Source organism: Balaenoptera ricei, chromosome 15, assembly GCF_028023285.1.
Source record: "Balaenoptera ricei isolate mBalRic1 chromosome 15, mBalRic1.hap2, whole genome shotgun sequence".
NCBI classification, from domain to species: domain Eukaryota; kingdom Metazoa; phylum Chordata; class Mammalia; order Artiodactyla; family Balaenopteridae; genus Balaenoptera; species Balaenoptera ricei.
In genome coordinates, this window is record NC_082653.1 from 73867675 (window position 1) to 73880177 (window position 12503).

The following is a 12503-nucleotide window of genomic DNA, read 5'->3' on the forward strand; positions in this document are numbered from 1 at the left end:
GGACACCTTCTCCAGTGTAATACCAGGTGCCCGTTCCCAGTTCTCTTTGATGCAGTACTCTGAAGAATTTCAGACTCATTTCACCTTCAATGATTTCAAGAGAAACCCTTCCCCGGAATTGCTGGTGAAGCCAATAATACAGCTGTTGGGGAGGACACACACAGCCACAGGGATCCGCAAAGTTGTGTAAGCTCTTCTCTCTTTGCTTAGGATGGAAGGAGGTTTTATTTTTCATTGGGCTTTGCAGGAAGAGGGGAGTTGTTCAGACAGGGCTGGGGTAGAGGGTATTTCCAGTGGAGGGGTGAGTAATCGTGTGGAGGAGGGACTGTGCCTGGTATGTTCATGACATACAAGTCGTGAGTCAAGGTGGGATTAAGGGGGCGGGGAGGGAAGGGAAGGCTAGAGGGAGGCTAGAAAGATCAGTTGAGGCCAGGTCACCAAGGCAACTGAAAAGCCAGTGGATCCATTGAAGGTTTTAGCAGTGGGGAGACGTACCCATATCTTGTTTTAGAAAGTTCACTCTGATCTCTGTGTGTGTGTGTGTGTGTGTGTGTGTGTGTGTGTGTGTGTGTGTGTGTCTGTGTAGAGGCAAGGGTGGGGATTGGGACAGAAGTGCAGGAGGATACGCTGGAGAACCATTGCCTCACATCAGGAGAGGTTTGATGAAGGCACAATTAAGCTTATTAATTTGTTTTTAATTTAGAAGGAATAATACTCAGTTAAAAAAAAATCAATCTATGCCAAAGTATATAATGGCAATGAAGGCTTCCTTTCCCTCCACTCTTTCCTGTTCTCCTGCTGCCCTTCCAGATCTTGGGGCAGCTACATCTCAGTGTTTGTCCCAGGAGAACCCAAGTGCCTCCTAGACAGAGCACAGTTGCAACTGTAACTGCTGACGTTCCTTCCCTAGCATCAGGCGTATCTCTGTCGGCTCGAATTTGACTTTTCCTTCCTCTACCCTGGACAGAAGAGAACTGTTTCACAGCAGAAGTGGAGCCCGGGAGAATGCCCTTAAGATCCTGGTTGTCATCACAGATGGAGAAAAGTATGGCGATCCTTTGGACTACAAGGATGTCATCCCTGAAGCGGATAGAAAGGGGGTCATTCGCTACGTCATTGGGGTAGGAAATGTGGCTCTCCGGCCTGATGCTTCTGTAGAGGGTTCTACTTGGATACACCCTCCTTTGAATTTGCAAACATCAATAAAATCAAAGTGGGGCAAGGCTCATCTCTGCTAGCCCATATGTTCACAATAGTTAACTATTGTTGCAATAATGCTATGTAACAAACTATCCCAACATTCAGTGGCTTAAAACAATGAGTCTGTGGGTCAGCTGGGCAATTTTTCTGGTCCTAGCTGGACTCCCTCATGCATCTGTAATCAGCTGCAGGTTGGTTGGCAGCTCTGATGATCTTGGCTGGGCTTTCTCCATTTCTGAGGGTTGCCATTGATATCTGTTTGCCGGACTGGAACGACCGGGGTAACTTGGCTCTTCTGTTCCCTGTGTCTCATCCTCCAGTGGGCTAGCTGGGGCGTGTCCTCATGGTGAAGGCAGAGGAGCAAAAGAGCAAGTGGAAATGTTGCAAGCACTTTTTCCAGCCTCTGTTTTTATCACATATGATAATGTCCGTGGGCTAAAGCAGTACACATGGCTGAGCCCAGAGACAATGAGCGGAACAGAATACTCTGCCAAGAGGAGGAGGGCAGAGTACAGCTTTGGGGAAAGGTCTTGGCTACAGGAAGGGGCAAAAGGTTGGGAACATCAGTGTCCTCAAACTACTACAGTATCTTGCATGACATAGAAAGAGGTATCATCACGGGTCTCTGGCTTGGCAAGTAGGAAACACCTTCATATGAAGTAGAAAGCGCCCCCTTCCTCTGAAGAGAGATCAGCCCCACACCAGGAGGTATGACACAGCAAATGGACCAAAGGCTGGATTTCAGCCCCAATTTCTCCCTTGACAGAATGTAGAGTGTACAACCTGCTCTACCGTACCTGGCAGCTCTGTCCCAGGGGCCTTCTGGTGCATTCCTTCCTTGGACAGATATTGTTTCAGATTCTTTTCCTGCAGAGTTTTCTTTGCTGGAGGAGAGTGCTACCCCCAGAAAGTGTCTGATTCGGCCTCTGTTTTTTGGTAACAGGTGGGAGATGCCTTCTTCAGTGACAAATCTGTAAAAGAGCTCGATACCATCGCATCCAAGCCGCCTGGTGATCATGTGTTCCAGGTGAATAACTTTGAAGCTCTGAAGACCATTCAGAACCAGCTTCAGGAAAAGATCTTTGCGATTGAGGGTGAGCTAAGGTTTTGTCATCCTGGAGCAACTCCAAAGGCAGCTCCTTATCCCAAAACACGTACTTCCCTGTAGAAACAAGAACCTCCTAGCCCTTGGTACCCTGAGCCTCAGCATCAACTCCCTTCTTCCATTTCCCAGCAACTCTGGCCTCTCTTGCTCAATTACTTTGAAATGGAAGGATCTAGACTTTTCTCTCTAATTTTGCAATCTTGGCTATAGGCTGAAAAATTAGAGGGTAGGGGAGTCAAATCCCTCACAGTATTTTCCACCAAATTTGGATGTGTTGCCAACATTTGTCTCTTTGGTTCACTGCTGTATCCCCAGTGCCTAGAATAATGCCTGGTACATAAAGGGTGCTCAATAAGTGTTTGTTGAATAAAAGAATTTAAAAGTTGGGGGAAGGTTCATATACAGTCTGGATTTATGGTTTCTCTTGAAAATTTGGAAGATTAGACACCTTTAGGACCATATTCCCGCTTGGCAAAAAGTAGTTGGAGCCAAATAGCCACCATCCCTTTAAAAGGGGCATGTGGCTAGATAAGCAACAAGCATATAAATTGTAGCCATTATCTTTTTTTTTTTCCGATTTATTCATTTATTTTTTTGGCCACGCCATGAGGCATGCGGGATCTTAGTTCCCTGACCAGGGACCGAACCCGTACCCCCTGCAGTGGAAGTGCGGAGTCTTAACCACTGGACCACCAGGGAAGTCCCTGCACTATCTTGTAACAACCTTTAATGGAGTATAATCTGCAAAAATACTGAATCACGATGCTGTCCACCTGAAACTAACATTAATATTGTAAATTAACTATGCTTCAATAAAAAAAGGAAAGCATAACAGAGGACATGTAAGAAAAAGGGGGGTGCACATGGCTTCCATCTGAGCCTCCTTTTGTCTGGCCACCATAGCACTGAGTTTCCAACCCCTGTTCTAGGCTCCTCTACTTTCTTTAATGTAAACGTTCTTCTCCTCACAGGTACGCACACAGGAAGTACCAGCTCCTTTGAGTATGAGATGTCTCAGGAAGGCTTCAGTGCTGTCTTCACCTCTGTAAGTGGTCTTTTGTTTAATTGGGGTTGGGGGCAAGACGAAGAGGGAGAAGAGGTTCAAAGATTTGGGGGCTCATCTCTGTGACAGGTGTTTGTTGGGAGGCACCTCTTTGATGGGCAGCAGTGGTCCCTTCTCTCTTCCTCATCAATTCTGTTCTCTTTTTAAAAAAATTGAGATATAATGGACATATAACATGATAATAGCCTCAGGTGCACAACATAGTGATTTAATATATGTATATAGCATTGCGAAATCATCACCACAATAAGTCTAGTTAACATCCATCACCTTACACAGTTACACAATTTTTTTTCTTGTGATGAGAACTTTAAGATTTATTCTCTTAGCAACTTTCAAATATACAATACAGTATTAACTGTAGTCACCATGCTGTACATTACACCACCAGGATTTATTTATTTTATGACTGGAAGTTTGTATTTTTTTTTTTAACATCTTTATTGGAGTATAATTGCTCTACAATGGTGTGGTAGTTTCTGCTTTATAACAAAGTGAATCAGTCATACATATACATATATCCCCATATCTCCTCCCTCTTGCTTGTCCCTCCCACCCTCCCTATCTCATCCCTCTAGGTGGTCACAAATCACCGAGCTGATCTCCCTGTGCTATGCAGCTGTTTCCCACTAGCTATCTATTCTACATTTGGTAGTGTACATATGACCATGCCACTCTCTCACTTCGTCCCAGCTTACCCTTCCCTCTCCCCGTGTCCTCAAGTCCATTCTCTACTTCTGCGTCTTTATTCCTGTCCTGCCCCTAGGTTCTTCATAACCATTTTTTTTTTTTTTTTAGATTCCATATATATGTGTTGGCATATGGTATTTGTTTTTCTCTTTCTGACTTACTTCACTCGGTATGACAGACTCTAGGTCCATCCACCTCACTACAAATAACTCAATTTTGTTTGAAGTTTGTACTTTTTGACCACTTTCACCCATTTTGCACACCACCCACCGCTGCCTTTGGCAATCACCAATCTGTTCTCTGTATGTATAAGTTTGTTATTTTTAACTTCACATATAAGTAAGATCATGCAGTGTTTGACTTTCTCCGATTTATTTCACTCAGCATAATCCTCCAGGTCCATCCATGTTGTCACAAAGGGCAGGACTTCCTTCTTTTTAATGGCTGAATAATATTCCATTGTGTACATATACACTACATTTTCTTTATTTGTTCATCCGTTCATGAACACTTAGGTTGCCTCCATGTCTTGGCTATTGTAAAAAATGCTGCAATGATCATGGGGTTGCATGGGGTTGCATGGGGTTGCACTAGCTTTTCAAGCTAGTGTTTTCATTTCTTTTGGATATTTATCCAGAAGTGTAATTGCTGGATCATACTGTAGTTTTATTTTTAAAGTATTGAGGAACCCCCATACTCTTTTCCATAGTGGCTTCACCAATTACATTTCCACCAACAGTGTACAAGGGTTCCCTTTTCTACACATCCTTAACAACACTTATTTCTTCTCTTATGATGCCAGGCATCTAACAGGTGTGAGGTGATACCTCATCGTGGTTTTGATTTGCATTTCCTTGATGATTAGTGATGTTGAGCACTTTTTTCATGCACCTCTTGGCCATCTGTGTGTCTTCTTTGGAAAAATGTCTTTTCGGACCCTCTGCCCATTTAAAAATCAGGTTTTAAAACAAACTTTTGAGTTGTATGAGTTCTTTATATATTTTGGATATTAACCCCTTATTGGATATATGATTTGCAAATATTTTCTCCTGCTCTGTAGGTTACCTTTTCATTTTGTTGATGATTTCCTTTGCTATGTAGAAGCTTTTTAGTTGATGTAGTCCCACTGCTTATTTTGTTTTTGGTGTTAAATCTAAAAACTCATCGCCAAGACAAATGTCAAGGAGATTACTACCTATGTTTTCTTCTTGGAGTTTTATGGTTTCATGTCTTATGTTCAAGTCTTTAATCCATTTTGAATTGATTTTTGTGACTAGTGTAAGATAGTGGTCCAGTTTCATTCTTTTGCATGTGGCTGTCTAATTTTCCCAACACCATTTATTGAAGAGACTGTCCTTTTGCCATCGTATATTATTCTCTCCTTTGTTGTATATTGATTTACCATATATGCATGGGTTTATTTCAGGGGTCTCTGTTCTGTTCCATCGATCTACATGTCTGTTTTTATGCCAATACCATACTGTTTTGATAACTATAGTTTTGCAATATAGTTTGAAACCAGGAAGTGCGATGCCTCCAGCTTTGTTCTTTCTCAAAATTGCTTTGATTATTTGGGGTCTTTTGTGGTTCCATACAAATTTTAGGATTGTTTGTTCTATTTCGGTGAAAAAATGCCATTGGGATTTTTGATAGGGATAACGCTGAAGCTCTAGATTTCTCAATCCTGTTCTACCTTCTTGCCCAGGATGGTCCCTTGTTGGGCGCTGTGGGGAGCTTTGACTGGGCTGGCGGAGCCTTTCTGCATACGTCAAAGGATAAAGTCACCTTCATCAACACAACCAGGGTAGATTCAGACATGAATGATGCTTACTTGGGTAAGTAGAGAGGGCAGGGTTACTTTAAGAAGGGGTCAGGATATGGCATAACTCAACTAGTTTAGATGTCCTTGGATCTTTCATAAGCTCTAGGGATAGGTTTAAAGACAGAAATTTCAAAGCTTCATTTTAATTATGTTAACGAAGAGGAATATAGTGCAGGGTCCAATTACCCCAAGCTCCCAAGCATGGGGCTGCCCCACTGCCCCTGCTCAAGGGATAGTCCTGTTGGAGGGGGCAGTGTTTTCCTCTTAGTTCATTATCTTCAGGTTATGCTGCTGAAGTCATCTTGCGGAACCGGGTGCAAAGCCTGCTTCTGGGGGCGCCTCGATATCAGCACATCGGCCTGGTGGTGATATTCAAAAAGAATGCAGGTGCTTGGGAGAAAAACGCTGAAATCAAGGGCACCCAGGTGAGTGCAGAGTGTGTGGGGCATGGATGTGCCAACAGAGGCACCCTGGGGGCTGAGGGCTTCTGGGATGGGCATCATCAGATCCCAAGTGTGACAGAGTTTTGTAAAGCAGAGGGCTTTAAGCTGGAGAGTCATGGGACCAACTTTGCATTTGAGAATGTTGTGTCCTCACTTTTCTAATAATGGTAAATAACAACACTTGACCTGTACAGAGCTCTCTACAAGTCTACCTGTACACAAAGCTGGCATTTGACCAGTCCATAACCAGTATAGCCATATTAGTTATTAAAATATTGAAATAATTCTATATCTGTCAATAAATAGCTGTTTCCTTGAGACATCCTTCCCCCCTGCACCTGCCATTCACTCTGGCCCCTCCCCCAATACTCTTTGAACTTCCCCATGATCCAGCAACTATGAAGTCAGACAGGGAACCTCAGGGCACCTCTAGGACCCACTCCAGCTAAGCCCATGGTTGGTGCCTGAGAAGTCCCAGGAGTTCAATATTTTGAATATCACCCCTGCAAAAGCTGTTTTTTAAAATCCTCAAAAAAGTATCAGCAAACAGAATCCAGCAATCTATAAAAAGGATAGCACATCATGACCAATTGCGGTTTATCCCAGGAATGATGCGGGGCTTGTTCAACAATGTTGCAGAAATGGGCAAGCTGATTCTAAAGTTCATATGACAATGCAAGAGACCCAGAATAGCCAAAATAATCTTGAAAAAGAAGAACTAAGAAGAACTAAGTTGGAGGATTCACACTTCCCAATTTTGAAACTTACTACAAAGTTACAGTAATCAAGACAGGGTGGTACCAGCATAAGGATAGACCAGTGGAATAGAACTGAGAGTCCACAAATAAACCCATACATCTATGGTCAATTGATTTTCAAAAAAGGTGCTGGGTCAACTGGATGTCCACAGGCAAAAGAATAAATTTGGACCCTTACCTCACAATATGCAAAAATTAATTCAAAATAGATCAAAGACCTAAATGTAAGAACTAAAGCTATAAGTCTCTTAGAGGGATTCATAGGTGAATTTTTGTAACTTTAGATTTGGCAACGATTGTTTAGATATGACACTACAAGCACAAGCAATCAAAGATAAAATAGATTAGTTGGACTTCATTAAATTAAAAACTTTTGAGCAGCAAAGGACACTATCAAGAAAATGAAAAGAATGGGAGAAACTATTTACAAATCATATATCTGATAAAGGTCTAGTATTTAGAATATATAACGAACTTTTACAATTCAACAATAAAAGGCCAACCTCACGTAAAAATGGGCAAAGGATTTGAATAGATATTTCTCCAGATAAGACATAAAAATGACCAATAAGCACATGAAAAGATGTTCAACTTTATTCGTCATTTGGGAAATACAAGTCAAAACCACAATAGAGATACCATTAGAATGGCTATTTAAAGAAAAAAATGAAAAATAACACATGTGGGTGAGGATGTGGAGAAATTAGAACCCTCATGCATTGCTGGTGGGAATGTAAAATAATACAGCCCTTATGGAACACAATTTGACAGTTCCTCAAAAAGTTAAATATAGATTTATCATATGACTCAGAAATTTCACTCCTAGGTATATACCCTTTTCCAGAATGAAAATAGTTGTTCAAACAAAAACTTATACGTGGATGTTCATAGCAGCATTATTCATAATAGTCAAAAGGTAGAAAGAACCTAAATGTTCATTAACTTATGAATAGATAAACAAAATGGGGTATATCCATACAGTGGAATACTATTTAGCCATAAAAAGAGTGAAGTGTTGATACACGCTACAACATGGATAAACCTTGAAAAATTTATGCTACATGAAAATAGCCAGTCACAAAAGGACACATATTATATGATTTAATTCATCTGAAACGTCTAGAGTAGACAAACCCACAGTCAGAAAGTAGATTAGGGCTTCCCTGGTGGCACAGTGGTTAGGCATCTGCCTGCCAATGAAGGAGACACGGGTTTGAGCCCTGGTCTGGGAGGATCCCACATGCCACGGAGCAACTAAGCCCGTGTGCCACAACTACTGAGCCTGTGCCCTAGAGGCTTCGAGCCACAGCTACTGAAGCCTGCGCGCCTAGAGCCCGTGCTCCGCAACAACAGAAGCCACCGCAATGAGAACCCGCGCACAGCAACGAAGACCCAACGCAGCCATAAATAAATAAATAAATAAATTAAAAAAAAAAAAAAAGAAAGTAGATTAGTGGTTGCCAGGGTATGGTGGGGGGTGGATTGGGAGTGACTTCTAACAGTTACAGGGCTTCTTTCTGGGGTGATGGAAATGTTTTGGAATTAGTGGTGATGGTTACATAACGTTGTGAATATACTAGAACCCACTAAATTTTATACTTTAAAATGATGAATTTTGTGGAATGTAAATTTTATTTCAATTTAAAAGAGCCATTCTGAAAAATAACTCAATGTAATTCACCATAACAACAGACTAGAGAAGAAAAACGTAATAATCTTAACAGATACAGAGAAAGAATTTGACAAAATACATTCTTTCATGATGTTTTCTTCTCAGCAAACTAAGAATTAAAGGGAACTTCCTCAACCTGAGAAAGAACATTTACAAAAAAATCTACAGCTAGCATCATATTTTAAAGTAAAAGAGAATGTTTTTCTCCTAAAATTGGAAACAAGGCAGGAATATCCACTCTTACCACTCCTATACAACATCATACTGGAAGAGGTAGCTGGTGCAATAAGACAAGAAGAGAAAAGAAAAAAGAGCATGCGGAGTGGAAAGGAAAAAATAAAGCTGTCTCTATTTGGGGATGACATGATTGTTTGCATGGAAAATCCCAAAGAATCTACAAAAAAGCTATATAAGTTATTTCAGTGAGTTCTCAGGATACAAGATCAATATGTAAAAATCAGTTGTATTTCTATACTAACAATGAACATTTGGAAATTTAAATTTAAAGAAAAAGGACCATTTATTAATACAATAGCACCAAAGACCATTAAATACTTAGGTATAAATCTAACAAAATGTGTACAACATCTTTGTACTGAAAACTACAAAACACTAATGAGAGAAATCAAAGCCCTAAATAAATGGAGAAATATACTGTGTTCATGGACTGGAAAACTCAAAATTGTTAAGATGTCATTTTTCCTCAAGTCGATCTATAGTCTCAACACAATGCCAATCAAAATCCTATTTTATTTTGTAGAATTGACAAGCTAATTCTAAGATTTATATGGAAAATCAAAGAAAGTAAAATATCCAAAACAGTTTTGAAAAGGATCTTAGGTAAATACCATTAGGTATTTAGTGGAAGATTCATACACTATGTGATTTTTAGGCTTTCTATAAAGTTACAGTAAGCAGGACAGCGTGGCATTGACAAAAGGATAGACATGAAGATCAGTGGAACAGAATAGGCCTGAAGTATAAGCCTGACACATTGATTTTCAATAAAGGCACAAAGACAATTCAATGGCGAGTTCAATGGTGCTGGAACAATTGAACATCCATGGTAACAAAACAAAACAAAATCCTTACCCATATCTTGTCAATTCAACCATGTTAAGATTAATTTAAATCGATCATAGAGCTAAATGTAAAATCTAAAACTACTATACTTGTGGGAGAAAACATAGGATAAAATTTTTGTGACCTTGTGTTAGGCAAAGAATTCTTAGATATAACACTAAAAGCATGGTCCATAAAGAAAAAATTGATAACTAAGATTTCAACAAAATGGAAAGTTTTGCTCTCTTCATTAAGAGAATGAACAGATAAGCTACAGACTGGGAGAAAATATTCACAAATTTTACTTCTTTTTTAAAAAATTACATATCTGACAAAGGACTTAATCCAGAATATATAAAGGATTTCAAAACTCAAGAATAAGAAGTCAAACAATCCAATTCAAAAATAAGCAGAGTATTTGAACAGACACTTCACCAAAGAAGATATGTAAATGGCAAATAAGCACATGAAAACATGTCCCATGTCATTAAATCATTACGGAAATGCAAAATAAAACCACAATGAGATACAACTGCACACCGATTAGTATGGTTAACATAAAAAAGGAAGTAAATTGGCAGTATCAAGTCCTGGCAAGGATGTGTAGCAACTAAAACTCTCAGACATTGCTGTTGGAATGGAAAATGGCACGGCTGCTTTGGAAAACAGTTTTCAGTATCTTACAAAGTTCACTATGCAGTTGCCATAACACTCAGATATTTACCCAGGAGAAATAAAAATAGACGTTCACTGGAAAACCTGTATATGAATGTTTCTAGTAGCTCTATTCGTAACTGCCAAAAGTTAGAAACAACCTGAATATCCCTCAACTGGGGAATGGATAAACAAACTGTGGTACATCCATACAATGGAATACTAGTCAGAAATAAAAGGGAACGGATTACTGATACACGCAAAAACTTGGATGAATCCTAAATGCTTACTCTAGTTGAAAGAAGCCAGACCCAAAAGGCTACATACTGTATGGTTCCATTTATATAACATTCTGGAAAAGGCAAAACTATAGGGACAAAAACAGATCAGTGGTTGTCAGGGGCTGGTGACTGAGGGAAGAGGTTGATTACAGCATAAGGGAATATTTTGGGGGTGATGAAAGTGTTCTGAATCTTGACCATCGTGGCAGTTACATGAATTTATGTATTTGTCAAAACTCATAAAACTAAACTAAAAAGTCTGATTTTTTTTGTATGGAAATTATACCCTAATAAACTTGACCTAAAAACAAAAAAATCCTGTTGACTTTAGGATGAAGCTTAAATGCCTTTACTGGACCATTGGGAGGCCTCCCTCAGTGGTGTGTGGGGCAGAAATCAGACTGTAGTGAGTCATGTCTTGACGTCCTCTGCACTTTCCTCCCTAGGACTTGCCCCAGAAGCTTGAAATTTCCATATACATCTCCCTTTTATCTGTTACTATTCCCCTCCATTCCACCCTGCTGCACCTAGAGCCTTGGAAGGCACTGTCTCCACTACCCAGCCTCACGCTTAGCAAATAGAAAACCCTTGTTTGTTGAATGAAAGAATGACTAAATGGATGATTCCTATGGATGAATTCTACCTATTTACATTGAACATATTTTGGTGTTTTTTTGAACATACTTTTAAGATTCTTTTAAAAGGTAGACATTATTTCTCAATATCATGCAAAAAAATTCCTGTGGCAATAGTTGTTTTTCATCTAAGCCAGTTGATTCCTTGTTAGCCAGACTGCCAAATTTGACTTACCTCCCTAAAGACTTGCAATATATTGAAAGGATATCCTGTCTGGTCTTCCAGGCTTTTCTGTCTGTATTTTCAAATCCAACTTCTTCGCTACCTTAATCATCTCCCTGGAACACCATTTGGGGTAGATCCTCACTACCTGTCAACTCTACCATATACTCCTCTAACTGGTAGTACATTCAAACAAGGATTGATCATGAAACAGAGAGAGGACCACATCCGCTCCAAAGGGCTTTCCTCAGCAGGCATGATTTTTCTTCACAGGGAGAAAAATCCCCGTGCTCTGCTTTAGGTGGAAAGAGGTATGTGATCTTGGCCTTATCTCTTTCAGATCGGCTCCTACTTCGGGGCCTCCCTCAGCTCCGTGGACGTGAACAGAGATGGCAGCTCCGACCTGGTCCTCATCGGGGCCCCCCATTACTATGAGCAGAGCCGGGGGGGGCAGGTGTCCGTGTGCCCCTTTCCCCGGGGGGTGAGTGGCTGATGAGACCCGGGCTGGGTGGGGTCTGGGTGTGGAGGGGTCGCCTGGGGTGAGCCCTGACACTGTTTTTGTTCTGCAGAGGGCTAAGTGGCAGTGTGGTGCTGTCCTGCGAGGGGAGCAAGGCCACCTCTGGGCCCGCTTTGGGGCAGCTCTGACGGTGCTGGGGGATGTGAACGGGGACAGGCTGACGGACGTGGCCATCGGGGCCCCGGGAGAGCAGGAGAACCGGGGTGCTGTCTACCTGTTTCACGGAACCTCGGGACTGGGCATCAGCCCCGCCCACAGCCAGGTGAGGCCCGGTCACTATTTTTGTTATAACTGTAGCCTCTTTGCCAATCTGTCCCTTTCTAATTCAATATTCCGACAGCTGCCAGATCAGTTCTCCCAGTAGTCCTTTTCGGAAGCTTCAAAAATAACACATACTTCACAGAAAAGATTCATTCTTACCACAACTAGAGGAGGTGC

The 12503-nt window shown here is 41.0% G+C and overlaps 1 protein-coding gene across 1 annotated transcript in view; it reads left to right on the forward strand.

Annotated features, from left to right (window-relative positions):
* The window catches only part of ITGAM (integrin subunit alpha M), a 36882-nt gene that overhangs the window by 11176 nt on the left and 13203 nt on the right, over positions 1-12503 (forward strand). The window contains exons 7-14 of the mRNA XM_059898890.1: positions 41-186; positions 968-1121; positions 2144-2294; positions 3277-3350; positions 5764-5893; positions 6163-6305; positions 11889-12029; positions 12118-12327. Coding sequence (XP_059754873.1) covers positions 41-186; positions 968-1121; positions 2144-2294; positions 3277-3350; positions 5764-5893; positions 6163-6305; positions 11889-12029; positions 12118-12327 — 1149 coding nt within the window. The remainder of the gene's footprint in view (positions 1-40; positions 187-967; positions 1122-2143; positions 2295-3276; positions 3351-5763; positions 5894-6162; positions 6306-11888; positions 12030-12117; positions 12328-12503) is intronic.